Source organism: Echiichthys vipera (genome assembly GCF_963691815.1).
Source record: "Echiichthys vipera genome assembly, chromosome: 11".
NCBI lineage: Eukaryota > Metazoa > Chordata > Actinopteri > Perciformes > Trachinidae > Echiichthys > Echiichthys vipera.
The window spans coordinates 27543421-27563985 of record NC_139836.1 but is presented as its reverse complement, the minus strand read 5'-3'; the positions used below and the strand labels follow the sequence as shown (position 1 = coordinate 27563985).

The window sequence follows — 20565 nt, the reverse complement described above, 5'->3', positions numbered from 1 at the left end:
GTTCACTGCAAATAAGGGCTTTCATCAGTGGGCCATAGGCTCAATCACCATTGTGTTAGCTCATTACATTCAGACAGACAGACATTCATCCTCTTGTCCCTATCTGGGTCGCGGGGAGGGGGGGGGGGGGGTGCTGGAGCCGATCCCAGCTGACATCAGGCGTGAGACGGGGTACACCCTGGACAGGACACCAGTTTATCACAGGTCACATAGAGACAGACAGAGTAAGACAACCATCCCAGCCGGGATCCGAACCAGGAACCCTGTTGCTGTGAGGCCACAGTGCTAACTACACCACTGTGCCGCACCAACAGACATTCATTTAATTGAAAATCTTTGATATTATTACTTTAAAGACTTCCTGGTAAATTGTAAGCAGTGTTTTAATCATATATGCTAAAAATTAAAGGAGGCTTCAACAGATTTCGAATGTGCTTGGTACAGCAAGAATAACAGTGTCAGATGAGCTGATAGCATGAAAACATGGACATTCAAAGCTTTATTGAAAATAAAGAAAGAAATCTTGAGATTTAATTGTAGTGTGTAGTGGAAGCCAATGCAGTGATTTGAGGAAAAGTACAGCATAGGCTGGCTTAATACCCATTGCGCACCGAGGGCTCAACTAGGGTTGAACCATGGTTGATTTTGTGTTTGAAAAGGTCTAGATATGACTCAGACATGGGTTGGACACGGGATGATTTCAATGTGAATGGCATGGGTATGCATTGCTCCCAGTCTGTGACCCAGGACATATTTGAATTGTCATAACCAGGGATTAACGTGTGCTGACTGGCTGGGTTTGAATTAATAAAAGAAGGGTTGATAATGGGTCAGATTACTCCAATCCGACCATGGTCATCGGCAGGGATGGGTATCCTTTGGATTTTATCAATAAAGATACCAGTACTGCTTATGGATACTGATACTAATCAATACTGTTATTAATACTACTCTATATAATTTTGGGGAAAGAAAATTAAGACATGATTACTAGGGCTGCACCCGAATATTCAAATTTTGTTGTGTACAGTAGGTATTCGGTTTTATATATATTTGTGTTTTGTTTTTGTTGTTTTACTTAATGTAGGCTATCAATAAAGGCAAACTGCAAAATACGTTTTGCCAGTACATTATTGTACTATTTATTCTTTTTAATTGCACTGTGATGTGGAAGTAAAAAACCCTCTATTCCTGGCGAGCGCCTGACACATACAGTGGTGAGTGGATTTATTGTTGGTGCAACCAATTATACAGCCACTCGTCGACATAGTGTTATCAATTTAAATAGAAGTTTGAATATATGTTCAACTTCCTCTGTGTAAGCTGCTGCAGTCTATGAAGTGCATTCATTTGTCAAATCTTGGAAAAGTCCTTAACTGAACCCTACATACCGTGACTGCAAAGCTGACAACTGCCAGAGAACCAGGCTGAAGATTTGTTACTTAATGAGGTGAGTTGCTAAAGACACATTCATTTATCATTACATATTAACATTTTGTACTCTGTATTTCTCAGCCTCTGAGAGATCTTAACCCAAGACCACAGTTGCTAAGTCTACCTTAACCTCATTTAACCACGTCACACTTCAGCATTCCATTATTAGTCTCGCAAGGGGAAGGGGAATTTTTTTTTTTTCATTTTTTCATGTTACACACAGGCCTTAAATACACACATGCACAAACAGGACCTATATGCACGCATTAATGGAGAGATGTCAGAGAGAGGGGGCCTCCCCATAACAAAGCGCCTAGAGCAGTTGGGGGTTCGGTGGCTTGCACAAGGGCACCTCAGCAGTTCCCAGGAGGGTAAATGGCACCTCTCTAGCCACCAGTCCACGCTTCACTCTGGGTCCATGTGTGGACTTGAACTGGCAACCCTTCAGTTTTAAAGTCAACTGAAGTTAATGTCAACTAACATTCAGCCCGACTTAGCTACTGGCTGCCCCAGAGCATACAGTTTAGTATACAATTCCAGTTAAGTTCCCAGGTTACACACTTAAAAATCACAGGCCACAGTAACATTTCTTCCTCATAATACTCATACTTGTATTTTGGCTAGGTCTTCCATAACAGCAAGCTGGTCATATCTGGAGTGCTCCACAAATCTCCATGGATACAACTTACTGTTTACCATCACCAGACTTTCCAAAAAGTTCACCCTGGACTCTGGTTACCAAAAACTCTGGTGTCAGGAGCCCACAACTGTGTTTACGTGTGGATGAAAGGCCACACCGTGCAGAGAAACACACAGTTTCAAAAATACCTGCATTCATAAGAACGGCCCTTTAATGCACTGTTTTATGACCCTGAGAGGGGTGCCCTTTTTTGCTTGAACACCTGCCCCCAAAAATGTCTGTGCACGGCACTGCTTAACCATCTCACAAGACCTTTGAAAATCTTGTGTTACCTTCTAGACATGACCCCAGGCATGAGGGGTGGGGACATCCCACAATTCTAAGTTGTAAATGTGTAACCTCTAGGGACCATCCTGCACCATAATACAATACAGGTACACTTGTGAGTTGCATGTTGGAGCAAAAATTTGATTAGTTTAGTTTTCCATTGAGGCACAGGTTCATTTCACCATCTTTTTAGTGTTAACATATATTTGCTGCTGGCATCTGTGTGTGTGTGTGTTCAGGTACTGGATTGTGACATTTCCTGCAGAGTTCAGCCTGGACCTGTGTCTGATCCAGATAACAGAGGAGTTCAGAGACGTGGCTGCACAGCTCGGCTGTGAAGAGCATTTCAAGCTTCTTGACATCTCCACCATGTAAGACACCAAGAGACTACAGATACACTTGTAGAAACTATTAACCCAATATTAATGATGCCAACAATTTAGTCCTAACCCTAAAGTAAAATGAATCCTAATTCAAATCTTAACCGTCAACCAAAGTCCTGGGGCCTCATTTATAAAAGTGGGGTACACACAAAAGGCAATGCACGTCACTTTCTAACCAAACTTTATATCTTGAATGTGAATATATAGAATGTGTAGTCCTCCACTCAAACTCTAACTTAGGCGCATGCAAAGAAACGGGAGAGATGAGGCAATGGCGATGAAACGTGCGAAACAAGTGTGAAACTGAGACCATTGTGTAAAATAAATCAAAATATTGCCTCCCATTATAATCAGAAGAAAAAAATCACAAAAGCCACAATTAATACACAAACAGGTGTATTAATAGGTTGAATGTCTCTGCAGTGGAAAAAACAACAACAAGATGTCGGATCGTTTATTCAAAGTAAGATATCTTTGCAAAAAAAGACAAAGTTTCTGTAATTATTAAACAATATTTGCACATGATGAAATTTATTTTCATAAATAATACGGTGAACAGGACAGATAATGTTTATGTGTGATGCTCCTTCAATGTCTCTGTCTGCAATAGAAATAAAGTTTATGAATTATACAAACTTTGTCCACTATTTACAATTAGATTAATTTTCAGACCTGTAGCTTTTTAGATGCAATCAAATGAATGTATTAAAAGGTATGTCGTACAGCTGGTATTTTCCAGAGGGAACAGGTCAGGGATATCGCAGCCAACCCTTAGCCGTGTTATGCCAGCATGTTAGGTGGTATTATAGGTTTGTCGCATCTCAACATAAATTTTCCTTACTTGGTGGGTCAACAGGCAAATAAAAAAAAGTGCAATTTGCAGCAATCTCCTGTTAATGTAAATGGTGCTGTGGACTGCTCTCACGTTACTGTAAGGGCACCAAGTGAGAATGAAAATGCTTTAATTAATCTCTTTTCATTTCGGCCACAGTCCGACCTTCTGTGTCCACAACATGTTTCAACTTTTTTGTCCGTAATTCCCACTCTGTGCTCTCCAAACAACATTTTTTCCTTTATTCCACCTCTCCACCAAGAACTTCAACTTCACATTGAGTGAAATTGTTTTCTTAGTTGTCCTCTCCATGTTTGCCATTATGTCGGTATGAATGAATATTAATTGGGGGTGTTTCACTGACTATTTATAGGCAACAATGGGTGTGACGTGAGTGAGCACTTTTATCACCTTTTTACCACCTTTTGATGTAAATCCTACGCAGAATTTTATAAATGAGGCCCCTGGTCTTAAAATACAACAGGACTGAAAATCTACATAGAAATAGCTCAAACAACCTGAGATCTTAAAGGACCATACTGGTGATTCTTCAGCTTTTTTTCTCTTAGCTATATCTTTTTTGAATCATTCATATCACTGTGTCACATTTTTTTTTGATTGATTGTGCTTGTTGTTCTAAATGGATCTCCTTGTAGTCCGTCGTACGACTGGATGCGTAAGTTGACCCAACGCAAGAAGCAGGCTAAGAAAGGCAAGGCCTCACTGCTGTTTGACCACCTGGAGCCTATGGAGCTGGCAGAGCACCTCACCTTTCTTGAGTTTAAGTCCATACGGAGGATATCGGTATGTCTACAAACTGCTGTGTGTATGTCCGATCATTTAATTTTTGCCACACGGGCACCAGGTCTCAAGGGTATGTCATTCCTTCTGTAATTATTGGATGGATGGACGTTTTTACATATATATATGGCCACCAAAGGGTCATTTCTGCTGACTTTTGGTGTGTCTTTTTCTCTATCTACCCCAGCAGGTTGACATTTTTGGTCAGTTAAATATGTTCACAACTATTGAATGAAATGCCATGAAAGTTCGAACAGACCTCAGAGATGTTTTTAAAGCTAGATGGCACAACATTTCCTGTATCTATGCATGTGTGTTTATACACAGCGCCACCTCTTAAGGGGAAGTAGCGGCAGGTCCAGTGTGTATTGAGGGGAGAAATGAACGTGATGAACACTGATTATGACCGATACTTTCGCCTATAGTCACTGAAGTAAATACTGGACCCGTTTTACACAAGCCACTTATCTCCCAAACATTCTGACACTAAAATTTCATTTTTCAGACGGACAAATCAGGAGAAAATTTATTCTGTTTGAGACCTGTTTCTGTCTCAGCAACAAACTCCTACCAGATCTGGCAACAAAGCTAGGCTAATGTCAACTTCATGAACACCTCAGTTAACACATTTTTGTAATGTTAAATATAGCTGTTAAAGATATAATCCGTTAGATTTTCATCTATTGAATTGTCTGTTAAGTTCCTCTCTATCAAAGAGTGAGTTAAAACAATGGTGATTGATCATATAACCAACTAATGAAAGAACTTGTTGGCTCTTTGCTGAGAATTCCAATATCCGTGTCTGTGGCGACATTCCCTCTCTAGATGTCGATGTGCTGCATTAGTCAACAGTCATTGGTCTGCCCAACTGGAGCTTGTCACTGTCAGTTTTGCTGCGTTCACTTGTCCTCAGAAATCGAGAACTTTCAATTTCTGACAAGGAAAAGTGCAATGAAAGAGAACATTCAAGTCTGACATCCGAGTCAGGCTCACTCTGATGTGTCTGGAACATGAGATCCCAGAGGTTCTAAGCTTTAAGTGGTCGCTAGAAGCAACTATCTCAATTCTTACGGATTATAACTTTAAATACCTAATGTTAGCAAAAGAAAATATAAATACATTTTACAACTATAACTTTTCATCCTTCCATATGCCGTTCACTACACTTTCAAACAAGGCTGTGCCCACTTAGGAGTGTATACCATTTCATTCCATTAGTGCAAATGCTTTTAGTGAAATGTCAGAAACACCATATATAGGCTTATATAGGTTACTAATGCTAATACAACAATGATGAAACTGATACAGTAAATGTGTTAGATAATACCTAATGATGACAGAAGATAGCTGCCCATATTATGTCTTAAACCATGAATACAAAAAAGATATTCGTATGTATATACTAAATCAGCAGAGGAGGCTGCAGAGGGTTCTGACTGGTGGTCAGTCACAGAGATAGGCAGAGGAGGCCCTGTGGCAGTGGGCTAGTCAGGCAAGCAGGCCCAATGCCAGCAGACAGGGAAGGCGACAGGACAGCTGGAGTGATAGCAAAGTTCTGTCAATCCACATAACAATTTCACTAATCAAGGCTTGTAAACGACAAGTTGGAAGGCCAGTAACAGAGCTGCGCACTTCGGCTCTTTACTGGAATTGCATGTCATCTCATTTAGCTCATCCACAGAAAAATCACTTCTCAATAATACTCTCCAATTTTCGCCAGGTTGTTCTGGTCGACAGGTGAGTGCAAGACAACAAAGGCATGCAATTGCAAACAATTGAGCAGACAGGACTAGTTAAGGGATTTATTGATAAAAATAAGGAGTACAGGAAGGCAAATACAGGTACAGTTCCAGAATAAAGGGTTCAGGTAGCACATCCAGAGTTCAGATGGTTACTGAACATTGACAATTGACAACAAAGTGCAAAGTGGAAACGGCAGGTGAATTGGACAACTCACGATGGTGTGTCACAAATGAAGTCCTCCATTGGGAATGAGTTTGACACTTTAAATCTTTAAATAAATCTACAAAAAGCCGGGTTCCAACAGACTAAAAATGAGCTCATACAAAAAAATACTAAGACTGTGATACAAAACCCATTCAGCCATCACACAAACACACATGAGAAAAAGAAAAACTGCGTTGCTTCCCTGATGCTGATTCCCTCCCACTGCTGAGCTGTGTCTCCCTCATCTCACCTTTGTGTGACTCCACCAGGTGGGCAGGTAACCCATGGCAACCATAGTGCCTCACCACTGACACACCCACATTCATTCATTCATACGCACACACACACACACAGATCCAAATTGGCTACAGCAGCTAATATTACCTAATGTCAGACAGATGCCACTGACATTATTGAGTCTGGTCTCTATCTTGGTTAAAGTAAGGTTAAATATGATGTCCTTTCATGAAGTTTAACAATCAACACATCAAAGCTCAATGCCCCTGTTGGGATAACTACTGTATGTGCAACACTGATAAAAATGTTCTTGTTTTCTTGGGAAGCTGAACATCTGCTGTAGACCTTTGATGTGAAGCTAGCTGGCCTCTGGGTGAACTACCTCTTTTCCACTGGCCAGGTGGTTCATTGGTGACAACTCCAGCAAGAAGTTCACATATTCAGGGTGTTATTTGAATTGTGATAAAACCAGGAGCTATTGAAATTAACACGTTGTATGTGTCCATGAGATTTTGTCCTTGAAATTGAATGTAATGACGTGAGAAGCTGCTGTTTCAGATTTTATAACTGCTCACACATGCCCAGAAATTGGCAAAATATCATTCACTATCTGAATGGGTTTTTTTGTTTCCACCATCAGGCCACATGTCCAGTTGTACATAAGAAATATCAAAAACCAATTGATTGCCATCATCAGTAATGACCCATTTTCATTTTGAAAATTTGATTACCTTTCCTTAAGCACCGTTGTCAGATGAAAATAATAACTTTTCTTGCAAGATATTTTAAAATCTAACAGGCAAATGACAGAGCTATGAAATGTCAAGAGCACATTAATACCCCCACAGGATTATTTTTAGGATATCATCACTCTCAGATATGTTACTTTTGTAAGCCACCAAGATAAGCAAAATTGTCAGTATGAAGTGTATTTCGATTGTTTGGTTCAATGATCATTAAAGACTTTATGACCCAATTATGATTAGATTGAAAAATGACAGCCAGCTACCTGACCTGTAATACCCCTTTGTCTCCAGTTCACTGATTACCAGAACTATGTGGTCCACGGCTGCCTGGTGAACAATCCAACTCTGGAGCGCTCCATTGCTCTGTTCAACGGAGTCTCGCAGTGGGTTCAGCTCATGGTGCTCAGCAAGCCAACACCTCAGACCCGCGCAGAGGTTATTACCAAATACATCCATGTGGCTCAGGTAAGACAGGGAGAAGGCAACACTGCAGGTCCCTATGGACCACTTCCATCTTCAGTGTTTTCAAAGGTTTTTGTTTGTCCATAAAAACATGGACGTGGCTAGCATTCTCTTCAGCCATGCCTGTTTGGAATGGGCCATTTGTTTGGCCTGTGGTATTGCTGCTAGAAGTTATTTCAAGAGCCGCTCATCCCAAACAAATTCACAATCAAAGCTGCATGACCTTGTGGCACATCCACAGCTCCATCAGCAAAAGTTTGCACTACAGTGTGGTAGTATTTTAATAAATGTAGGGTTTTGAAATGTGTGGCAGAATTTGATCCGGCCAAGGCAGAGACGTCAAACAATCACAGGATGTAGGTTCACAAAATACAATCTTTATTGACAAGAATAAATAACAATTCATAATATGGGGAAAAAGACTATAACAGGGAAAACCATCAGGTTTGTGGAGACAAAAAGGCTCCCACTAATATCCACTGCAAACAGTTTGACACAGGGCCAGGCTTCTGGCTTAATACACACCACTCAACAAGGCTTGCTGTCACCCTCTACTGGAGGCACTGCAATATACACACAGCTCGTAGCACTGCAACTCAGACCTTACATCACCACTCAAGGTGGGACGACGCTGGAACAAGCCGTCAGCAGCCCTGAACAGCAAGGAACGGCAGAGTGCCGAATTGCTGCAACGGGTCCAACAGAGACTGCCATGGCAAGCCTGTCTCTCAGGCACACCTGCTACCGATTCAATTCACTTCAGTTTTATTTATAGTGCCAAATCATATCACTCTATAACACTATTGACGCTATAAGGTAGAACTAGAGCACACTCTAGTGTGACTTAATTATGATTTACAGAGACCCAACAATTACCCCATGAATAGGAACAAGTCGTATTATCTTTAATAATTTAATAATATAGTTATTATTATTATTATTTTTCTCTTTAACTGGAACACCACAGGACTGGTGAAAAGGGATGTGTGTATGTCAGTTGTGTTGCACTTGGCTCCCCTCTGGGCAGGTTACACCTAAATGTTCCCATGATCCCTGATGATTTTTGGGGATGTGGTGTGCAGTGTGTCTTTTGACCCCTGTAAGGTTGGACGAGGATCTACCCAGTTTAGTTGCACACTAACTGGGTTAGACTGGGGCTCCCTAATTCTCTTTCGGGTTATGTAGGGGTAGGTGGGCCACTACGCCTGGCTTTTAGCCAGTCAGGGCTGGTGTGGTTGGGTTGATGGTATGTTGTGACAGGGTGTTCATTCATCAAGCTCCACCCACTGCACCCATAGAGTCCAGTAGAAGGTGGAACCTGTATGAGATATAATGTTCTATTAGCACAGGCGGAAGAGGGTGTAAGTTAGCAGACAGTGCTGTGTACTGCCTTATATACTGAACAACAGATATTAACTGGTTCTTCCCTGAAGCCCCCGCCGGCGGGGGATATCAGGCAGTATAACAACATCTCCCTCTGCAGCAACATGTAGCTTGCATACAGACACACATGCTGCATACCCACAGAAAGCTAAGAATCTCTTCTACACGCTCATATAAACTATTCGTATGACCAACAAACACAGTTACAACACCGAGCGATCAAACAATGCAAGGCGAAAACACAGAAATACGAGCAACACAGACAAATAAAGCTGGCACAGTGGCTGCTCTGATGTCAGCAAGATTTCACTGCATCCACTCCATAGAAGAGTCTCCACACATTCCACAAATACTATTTTTATCCCTCTATGACCAAGTTTCACTGATCCAGCAGCCAAATATGACAGAAAACAACAAGCGCATTTGAAAAACCAAACCAGAAATGCTGCTGAAATGGAAGGACTACATCTCCCAGCATGCTTTGGAGGTCTTTTTGGCTTCTTTGACATGCTTAGCCCGCTTTTCAAAGGCTCTGATTGGGTCAAAGCGCCTTTGACCCAGGAGACTGGTGTTAGTGTCCTGTGTGAAACCAAAAGTCAGCGGTGACCTTTTTTTTTAAGTTAACAATATCCATGAAAAACTTTTTTTTTCACAGCAAGTTTGTCTGTTGCCTAAACACAACGATGCCGTTTTGTTGCCTAAACTCAGTAATTCTGTTTCACTATTTTAAATAGAATGGTCAAGTGATCATTGAAGTCACGGATATTTCGCAACATTAAATAAAACAGTCTTATCCGCTGTATTTGGAGTCATTGGCAGTAGTCATTGAGATAGAAAATTTGTGAAAAAGATCATCTTCCTCTGCCTCCTTGGAGTGCTCCTAATGGCATTTGCAAGAATCCACAGTATTGAATTAATGAAAACAAGAAGTCGATTGTAGATAGTAACCCTAGATATGCAAAAACTTACAAGTCTCGCTTCCCAACCACCTGTACTCACCTTTACCATTAGATTCCGATGCCTGACCTCAACCATCTAACCTTAACCATTCTGAGGTTAATGCCTTCCCTTAACTACCTTTCACATATCTTGGGTTAACATTAAATGTCAGTCACTGCATTTGCACCTGCAGCAAAGCCCCATTGTTCTGTTTTGCCATGTACACTGTTCTCTGCCGTGCTCTGAAGATATTGAGCTCGATAGGGTAAGCAGCAGTCCTGGACACTGCTCTATAATTCTGGAAACAAAACATTCTGGCTTAATTGTATTTCTTAAGCGTCAGATGTCAGGCTTTGCTTCGTTACCATACATCTGGCAAGCCAGGCTCTTATTTGTTGTTTTCTTTCAGGCACGGTGGATTCTTGCAAAAACAAAAAAATGGGTATTAATTTATTATAATAGATATCATGGACTGTATCCACAATTAAAGGTTGAATATGTAGAATCTTTATTAAAAGCTTTTTTTTGTAATAATACACCCACAGGGCGTTTTGAGGGGTGCAAATTGAAAGTATTGCTTTTCTATAAAAAAGTATATCTAGTCTGAATTAATATTTAAAAACATTGTTTGACCGGTTTGTCACATTTTTTTGGACTTTCTGTCCCATTCTGTTTCCATTGTAGCAGCCAATAGCGTTGGGCGTTGCTGGTTGCCAGTGTTGCCTGTTGTTTGGTGCAGCTACTGTAGGCTGGCACTGGGTGAAATGGAGTTTGCCAATCCTGCAGCTGCTTCGTGGCCTCAGTGAAGGGGGCGTTATTTGTCCCAGCAGCTGAGTGAGCGGAGACGGGCAAAAACCAGAGTCAATATAGGCCAAGCATTCACTCCATGGACTGAGAGAAAGGAGAGAAACACCATTAAAATGCACGCCCACATGGCTACGGTGCTCCTTGATCGCTAACATCACTTTCATCTTTAGATAGAGCGGCTAACGCTAACAGCTAAGGATAATGCATAATGGTAACTGTCAGTCAAACTCCTCTGCAATACTTGTTTTTATGGTGCAATTGAATTGAATTGAATTGGAGGGGATGGGTTTAAACAGGTTCAAACAGACTCCAGTGTCCTGTAGGCCATGGGGCCGGGTCTGACGAACATGGCAAACCAAATGCTTGAATTATTTTTTGTTGTAATGACTACGGTCTTTAGATACTATGGAGGTGTTCTGCTCATTCTCCATATTCGACCTTTGACGGCTGGGGGTTGCTGGATGAAATCCCATGATAGTATAATAATGTATGGTGACTAGATGAGGATGAGTAAAAATTCCAAGCAGGGGAGTTGGGCTTGGTCACGTTATCATGGTGAGCATGGCAACTTATTTTTTCTTTTCATGAACATGAAGTCAACAAAACAAAATAACTGTGTAACAATGTGACATCTACCACCCCTCTGTGCGGAATGCAGAATTCTTTCCTGCAGACTTTGCAAAATGATTTGTTTAGATCTCATGAGGCAGTGATGATCCACAGGTATTTCCCTCCCACGGTACCTGCAGTATTGTTTTTGCTTTTTGGCCAGATGTTTAACAGGTCCTGGGACATTGAGCTCCGTGTCAGCGCTGAATGATTTAATTCCCCTCCATAAATGTTTTATTTCAACAAACTCATAGTAATGCGTGGTTTATCAATTTGCAGCACTCCTGTACACAGCTGAAAAGAAACTACAACAGTCATACATGTAGGCTACAGACATAACAGTGTTATAATAATGTCATCTGAGTGGGCTTTACATATTTGAATGCCATTAACCTAACTGATACCTTACGTAATAGAACTGAACGTTCAGAATATTTGATCAGATGAACAATAAAGACGCAAAAGTGACATTTTCTACATGACACTGTCTATCATCAGAAACTTCTGCAGCTGCAGAACTTCAACACTCTGATGGCGTTGGGTGGGGGGCTGAGCCACAGCTCCATTTCTCGACTAAAGGAGACTCACTCTTATCTGGCTCCAGAAGTTCTGAAGGTATGTCAAAACCAGCCACACAAATAGGAATACCACTGTATACAAGTTTGTTTGTTTTTTAGAGAAAAGCTCCTAGGTGTAATAGAGTTTTAATGATGGTAAGAAATGGGTTCCAGGTTTCATTAAAAGACAGTATGCTTTTGTGAGAGGCTGCCATTTCTTCAAAACTGAACTTGCGTAGAGTAGTGAACAAAAATGTTCAGCTTACTTGGCTAAAGAGGCCCTATTATGCTTTTCCAACTTTCCTGCCCTATAAATGTTGTTAGAATGTTTTACAGTCATGTTAAATGATACCAAAGTGTCAAAAAATGAAGTACTTGCATTTAGACGTGAACCCTGTCACCCGTCTGGGTTGGCTGTGCTCAACTCTGAATGCTAGGGGTCGCTACGTAGAAGAATCCTGACTTCTCTATTGGTCATGCTGCTACACACAGGCTCAAACTGTAAGCTGTGAGTTCAGCCACTTTTATGCTTTTTGGTGTTTATTTTGGAAGTCAACCTGTTAAAGCTAACTTTAGCATGTTGGTTGAGGTAACGGATTCCATATATGGTAAGGAGTGTTACATTTCCCGGTACGCAGCATAAACAGTTGACCAAAGCAGAAGCTCAGACAGAGCCTGCCACACAGAAGTGCTGCAGCGATGGACAATATGAGATGTATGGGTTTTTTAAAGATCAAAGCATGTAAACCTATTGTAGTTGAAAATACAAATATGACCCTGACCCTCTAACCATTGACTATAATGCATACAACACATGCCTGCAGCCATAGAAAAACCTTCAAGGCATGTCACATATATTTGCCACATCGCCTATTTTGTGATTTGATCATTGTACTAACCCAAATTGGGGCTCAGAGGTAGAGTGGGTTGTCCCCCATTCGAAAGATTGGAAGTTCGATCCCTGGCTCCTCCATCAGCATGTCGAAGTGTCCTTGGGCAAGACACTCAATCCTAAATTGCTCCCTGTGCTGCACATGGTCGTTTGGATGTGGTGTGAATGGTTAGATTAGATTAGATGGTATATAGATGTCTCATGTGAATGTCTGTGTGAATGGGATTATGTGACAAATAGTGTGAAAAGAGTAGTCAGAATACTAGAAAGGTGCTATATAAGTTTAAGTCCATTACCATTTACCAAATTCTCCCCACTCCCTGTCTTAGATCTGGAGTGAGATGACAGAGCTAGTCTCCTCCAACAACAACTACTCCTGCTACCGGAAGGCCTTCAATGAATGCCAGGGCTTTAAAATCCCCATCCTGGGTGTGCACCTTAAGGACCTGATTGCAGTGCATGTAGTGTTTCCTGACTGGATTCATGACAGTAATAAGGTGAATCTGGTGAAGATGCATCAGCTCTACATGACCGTCAACGAGTTGGTGTCATTGCAGAGTGCACTGGTCCAAGTGGAGCCCAACATGGACCTCATCTACCTGTTAACGGTGAGGAATAACCACTCCACATATAGAATCTTAAAGACAAAAGATTTAAGGGACATATTGGTTAAAAATTAAGAGGTACTGCTGGTCAATTAAGTGTGCAAAATTGCCAATTTCACATACGTCACTAACCTGACTCCTCCAGATGGATTGATTCTCATGATTCTCATTTGCTCTGCATATCGATCTGGAAACTCTTGGCTGGAGTTCTTATGGGAAGGGGTGAAAATACTGGTTACTTATTGGATAAACCATCTGTCTATGACCAACATACAGGCCAAATCAACCAATCAGATCAACGAAGCGTATGACGTAATAACAGGGTTGAGGCAAAGCTCAGAAGGTAAACATGTGGGTATCGGATATTTTCCGTTTATGTAACGTAAATTTACAGATCAAAGACACAATTTCAGGAGCCGGTCCATATTCAACAGAAGGATCCAGAGAAAAAAGAGTTAGTGAGCAGCTTACTCCATAGCTGTTCATCTCATCCATGGAAGCTGCCATGTTATTACACTAAACAGTAGCTTCTCGTTTCATCACTTAAATCTGCCTCGAAACCAACGCTGATTAGTTTGGTCCCTTGGCAAACTTCTACAAATTTGCTCCATCACACGTTACCAGACTGATCTGAGAGTAAAATACAATGAAGCTCAGAGATCAGGATGGACTCACGAGGTTAACACATCACTCCTTTCTGTATATTTTGTTTCTGTTTCAATTCATCACCAACTTAATCCAGCACAGCTCTTTCTTTGAGTGTAAGTATGTGCAAGGACATGAGGAGAAGAGTAAATAGGAATATGTATTATAATGGATTTACAAATATTAGACCTGCTAGCCTGTATGCATTTTGCATCTACTTTGACATCAAAGTATGCTAGTACGATTTGTCACTGAACTATGCAAAAAGCAAGTGACGCTGGTTATCATGACTGGCAACTGTGTAATGTTATTTCAAGAGATTGCAAATCAACAGTAACACAACATTGTTTTTATTCCTCTCATTCCCACTCCTCACTCCGGCTAGCTTGTTCCTCAAGTGATGAGATCTTTTAACTCCTTTGCGAAGGTATATTGATTGGGGTGAAGTGGAAAGTTGAAACTGTGAACGTCAACCATGGGAACATTAACATTAAACATAAGCATTAAATTAACATTTTTTTAAATTAACGTAAGCCTAACATTACATCATTTGCAATCTAGCTTGCTTGTTCTACGAACATTTAGTAGTCTCCATATGGTTAATCTTGACTTTATTCATAATATTAACTATTATTGCAGCCAAACCTGTACCTATAATGAAAGGAGCAGATCATGGCAGGAAGAAAAAAAAGTGTCGCGGAAATAACATTACCTAGAAAGTTACCGGGAAGTGAGTCTTCTTATTTCGACATTTTATTGCGAAATTTCAGCTGACAATTATATTACTGATTATTATGTTATCATGCAAACATGAGTCAGAGTTAGCCTGGAGGTTGTCTCGCATTGCCAGGCCATTCAGCTGTAAAAGAACATTCTGGTATATTTTGGTAATAATGTTGGTTTAATTGTTGTTGTTGTTGTTGTTTTTTTTTACTAATAACATACCAAACCCTTGTATTTTCAGCTTTCTTTAGACCTTTATTACACAGAAGATGAGATTTATGAATTGTCATTGCTAAGGGAACCACGTAACCCCAAATCATTGGTAAGTTTCAGCCTAAATGGTTTGTGTTTTAACAGTAGTAGTAGTAGTAGTAGTAGTGGTAGTAGTAGTAGCATTTTTATTCAACAACAGTAACAGTACAGTAACAGTGTATACAATATACAATGTAGTATATAAAACAGTCTAGACCAGGGGTGTCCACTCCTGCTCCTGGAGGTCCACTGTCCTGCATGTTTTAGGTTTCTCCCTGCTCTTACACACCTGAGTCTAACCATTAGTAAACCCCTGATGAGCTTCAGCTGCTTTATAAAAAGCAGAGCATTAGAATCAGGTGTGTTAGAGAAACCTAAAACCTGCAGGACAGTGGACCTCCAGGATCAGGGTTCCCCACCCCTGGTCTAGACTGTATAAACCAAGCAATTAAGAATTAAGGGCTGAAAAGGCACATGCAAAAGGTTTATGAAAAGTTTATATACTGTATGCCTATCCTACATTCTTATCAATTTAAGCTATCCTCTTGAAACAAAGGTTCTAACCATCATTTTTTTACATGCTTTTTACACAAATTACACATTTTTAAATCTGTGTTAGCATTGTTCCATAATATAAACCCTTAGTTTCCTGTTCAGTTAACTTAACAAAATATCTGTCATATTTGTTTGTGTATTAAAAAAGTGACTTTGTTTAGCGCTGAAAATTATTTTTATTATTTAACAATATACCAAATCATTACATTTTATAGGAGGGTACTTTATAAACAATGGATTTATGTGACCCAGCCTTATTAATATGTATAGCTATTGTTTGTAATAAGACATAAGCCTAACACACACAATTCCACACAGTAAGACGAGTAAGGAAGTATAGGTGAGCAATAAATGATATAGACGAAACCGACAAAGTACCGGAAGTGAACACGCGGCCCATCGCGCCTCCTTCCAGTATGTGGGAGATTGAATGGGAGCTGTCATTAGAAGTGAACCTTTTCAACTTTTACCTGTACTTCTTATGCAGCATTACTTTTGACAATAATGTCTAGGAAGTCGGGAAGAACCCGTGTACTTCTCTGCTGCTCCAACAGCAGTGGGAAACTTTGGAAAAAATTGAATGTGAACTACATAAACTTTACCTCATGAAAGTGCTTGTGATTATTTACCTCCATCACTGATGAACTCTTGACGCTACTTGACCTTTACATTGTGCTCATTAGTTTGCCCTAGTTAGAGCAACTTACGTTATATTTGACAATAACACCACGTTGAGATAATTTACTGTGTGCAACCACGGCAGCCTTGATAGAGGCGTCTATCGTGAGCTATCTAAGCAGTGTTAGCTTAGCTGATGTTACTTTTTCACTGTGTTCAGCTGAGCAGCATCATGCTGTTCACTGTGAGACGAGTGTGAACCAAAACTGAGCATATGTTGCTGTTGGGAACAAAGTCCCCTCTGTTAATATTCTTGATCCACTTCTGGAGAACACCTGCACGCCCAGGGAATCCATGTAGACCGTACGGCCTCAGACAGGGGCACTCTTTATGAGGTAAAGGTTTGAATCCATGTAGACCGTACAGCCTCAGACAGGGGCGCTCTTCATGAGGTAAAGGTTTGAATCCATGTAGACCGTACTGCCCCAGACAGGGGTGCTCTTCATGAGGTAAAGGTTTGAATCCACGTAGACTGTATGGCCTCAGACAGGGGTGCTCTTCATGAGGTAAAGGTTTGAGTCCATGTAGACCGTACGGCCTAAGACAGGGGTGCTCTTCATGAGGTAAAGGTTTGAATCCACGTAGACCGTACGGCCTCAGACAGGGGCACTCTTCATGAGGTAAAGGTTTGAATTGATGTAGACCGTACGGCCTCAGACAGGGGCGCTCTTCATGAGGTAAAGGTTTGTTTAGCTCACATTCAGTTTTTTTCCAAAGTTGAAGTTTCCCACTGCTGCTTTCCCAATTGCACAGGTTCTTCCTGACTTCCTAGGCATTGTTGTCAGGAGTAATGCTGCATTAAAAGTAGAAAAGCTACACTTCATATAACAGCTCTCATTCAAGCACGTGCATACCGGAGGGAGACACTACCGCAGTAATGGAGGCGCTGCTAGATTGTGAAACACACAAACGGCTCGCCAGATTTGTTTATGCAAGGCCTTAATAATTCAGTATATCCCTAGATTTATACTTTTCGATTTTACCTTTAATATAGCCAATATGTTGTCTCATGCTAGTTAATAATCACAACCCCTAGAAATTTGGTCACAACTCTATCAATTTTATCAGCATAGATTTTCACGAACAATTTCTCAAATATCTTTAAAAATGGAGAAAGAAGGGATATGGGTATATCATTTTTTCAATTAAGTGTTTATCTTAAGTTTTAAACATTGATAATACATTTGGTGATTTCATATTGTTAGAAATAACACCACTTTCAAAAGACATATTACATATATTTTCTGAGTGTGTGCAGTTACAGCAAACTTGATACTTGTGCTTAAATGTTAAAGACCCCCTTGCACTATACCATGATACTTCTTTTTGACAACTTGCAGATATTTGTACTTTTTTATTACTGTTTTGCTCCTGTGGAACTATTGGGAGAATTGGAGCTCTATACTTGGGGTGCTCATTTGCTGAACTAAGTCCTGTTTACATGTGCTTCTTCACAGCCTACCTCTCCAACAACTCCCAACAAGCCCCTGGTCCCACTAGAATGGGCCTCCGGTATCACCACCAAACCAGACCCTTCTGTGGTCAATAAACACATCAGGAAGGTGGTGGATGTGAGTAGACAACATCCCTTCCATTCAAATGATGCCTGCAGAATGCAGAAAAAACTGCTGATTGGACATATGCAGATGTGTGTGATTTGTTTCTTGTCATTGGGAAGTCTGTGTTCAGGAATTATGACCATGACCATGATGGCTATATTTCTCAAGAGGACTTTGAGAGCATCGCTGCTAATTTTCCTCTCCTGGACTCCTTCTGCGTTTTGGATAAAGATCAGTAAGTGTAGATGTGTAAATAATTAATAACAGTAAGTCCAGCCTAGTCACAGCATGATGATGTAGCTTCTCTGAGTACTTTCAAATTCATTCAACATTTCAGTTGCAAGCTATTTTTTTTCTTGAAGGAAAAGACCTCAGATGTGATTTTATCTGCATTAAAGTGAAATTCTGGCGTAAAATCGTCCCATGTTTTGCATATGAACTATTCACCTTGATATCCTGGAGAGTCACTAACAGACGCTAACAGTGGCTAACACTGATTAGCTCTGGGCAGTACAGTGAAGACATTAAAACATCTTTTTTAACCACTAATACTGCTCAAAATAACAGCAAACCTCTGCAGCAGCATGAGAAGAGTCCCTACACAGAAAACAAAGCACCAACAACGTAGTTAGTGAATCCAGAGTTAATTAAAAAGAGTGTTCTAAAGACTTACCTAATGACCCCTGTACCAGCTCCTCTCATAGTAAATTTAAGTGGATTACCCAAGTCAATCCAAAAGGAAGGAGCCCATTGGTGCTTTGTTTTCTGTGTAGGGACTCTTCTCATGCTGCTGCAGAGGTTTGCTGTTATTTTGAACAGTATTAGTGGTTAAAACTGTTTTAATGCCTTAACTGTACTGCCCCGAGCTAATCAGTGTTAGCCAAGTGTCGAAAAAGACCATGGGATGATTTTACGCCGGAATTACACTTTAAACGCATCACTACATATTCTGAACCTGTACCTAGAGTCTCTGGCAGCCACATTCATGTGATTGTGGTATTGTACCTTCTTCTCCCTTTCTACTTCTCTTTCTCTCAGAGATGGATTGATCAGTAAGGATGAGATGATAGCGTATTTCCTCCGGGCTAACCCACTGCTCCAGTGTAAGATGGGTCCAGGATTCATCCACAACTTCCAGGAGATGACTTACCTGAAGCCCACCTTCTGTGAACATTGTGCTGGATTTGTGTGTATCTTAAGAGTCTGTCACTGCAATTTTCACTACTACTTGATTTCCCACCAAACATTGCAATTAAACTAACTAACCATGAGCCCAAAATGTTAAGCATGACACATCTGTCAAGTTCAGCCACATACTGTTTCTTATTGCTTGGTTGTAGGCTTTCATTGAGTATTATTGTCTTGCAGATGTTGAGCCCATAGACTATAAAACATAGCATACCCATCAGGGTCCGTTCTCTCAACTTGATCCAATCGTCCTCGCCTACGGGAGTCTCCATCTTGTCAGACTTGGACTTGGCCTCATTTCCTCTTACCAAAAAAGGGCATGATGTTGGGGGGAGGGAGATACGTCCATCTGGCTGATGTTTACCTCTGATGAGAATTGAGGGCCAGAGGCTAGCTGTCACTCAAGAGGCCACGCCCCTAATTATTCATACACTTTAACAACCAATAAAATAAAAACTAGCCTAGTACAAAAAAATTCACCCCCCTCGTGGTGGGAACTTGGTTGAGCTATTCAATACCAAAGTGCCAAAAAGTCCTCTGAGTGTCCACTAGGGGCAGGTTTCATGATAGAGCAGTTTCTCATTGACCCCCATGTTAAACAGGCCGTTTTCACAGCATCATTAAACCTGTTAAAGCCCCGGGACAAAAAAACATTCTAGTCTGTATGTTTAGGTCATATGTCCATCCATTTTTTTGTAGCAGGTTAGTTTTTTTATTTTACGATTGGATCAAGTTAAGAGAACAGATTTTGGCGGAAATGGTTATTTTTTATAGTCTATGGATGAGCCCTGACTCGTCAGAGAAATTGAGAGGATGCTTATTATTATTCTTTCACCAAATTACTTGCCTTTTTGAGGGCCTGAACATGTGAACACAAACTCCCTAATTTGCAAACTTGTAAGGTCTGGTGAAAAATGTTATGTTTTTTGTGTCTTGTGCTTGGACATGGAAAAATGGCTTCCCTAGAGAATTGGAAAAAAGGGCCACTCGATGAGGTTTCACCTAGAGTTATGAAAATCAATAGGCACCTTTCACGAGGCACCTCATGAGGAGATACACATAAAAGCCTCTTGGAGCCATATCCTAAACCCAACAGGATGTCGGCCTTTTCTAATCAAATTTGCACGTTTAGTCCATAATTTGCCGTATGAGGGTGCCATACTTTAACAAACTCTTTCTAGAGTCCCACCAACTTCTAAACTGCCCAGTACTATCTAAAGACCTTTGTGATCAAAATACCATAAATCTTTATGGTTTTTGTGAGAGTATGTGGCTGTGGCATGGCTGTTAAAGTTAGCGTTTCACCATAAAACAGAAGTTCGTGTTACACCAGTGTACATCGACCCAGTGGTGGACTCAGACTG

At 40.7% G+C, this 20565-nt stretch overlaps 1 protein-coding gene across 1 annotated transcript in view; it reads left to right on the top strand.

Annotated features, from left to right (window-relative positions):
- Nucleotides 1–20565, top strand: part of rasgrp3 (RAS guanyl releasing protein 3 (calcium and DAG-regulated)) — a 55747-nt gene that overhangs the window by 28916 nt on the left and 6266 nt on the right. The window contains exons 4-13 of the mRNA XM_083922388.1: nucleotides 1388–1450; nucleotides 2641–2772; nucleotides 4273–4420; nucleotides 7639–7812; nucleotides 12046–12162; nucleotides 13326–13604; nucleotides 15211–15291; nucleotides 17912–18025; nucleotides 18133–18248; nucleotides 19052–19199. Of these exons, the coding sequence (XP_083778514.1) occupies nucleotides 1388–1450; nucleotides 2641–2772; nucleotides 4273–4420; nucleotides 7639–7812; nucleotides 12046–12162; nucleotides 13326–13604; nucleotides 15211–15291; nucleotides 17912–18025; nucleotides 18133–18248; nucleotides 19052–19199 (1372 nt within the window). The remainder of the gene's footprint in view (nucleotides 1–1387; nucleotides 1451–2640; nucleotides 2773–4272; nucleotides 4421–7638; nucleotides 7813–12045; nucleotides 12163–13325; nucleotides 13605–15210; nucleotides 15292–17911; nucleotides 18026–18132; nucleotides 18249–19051; nucleotides 19200–20565) is intronic.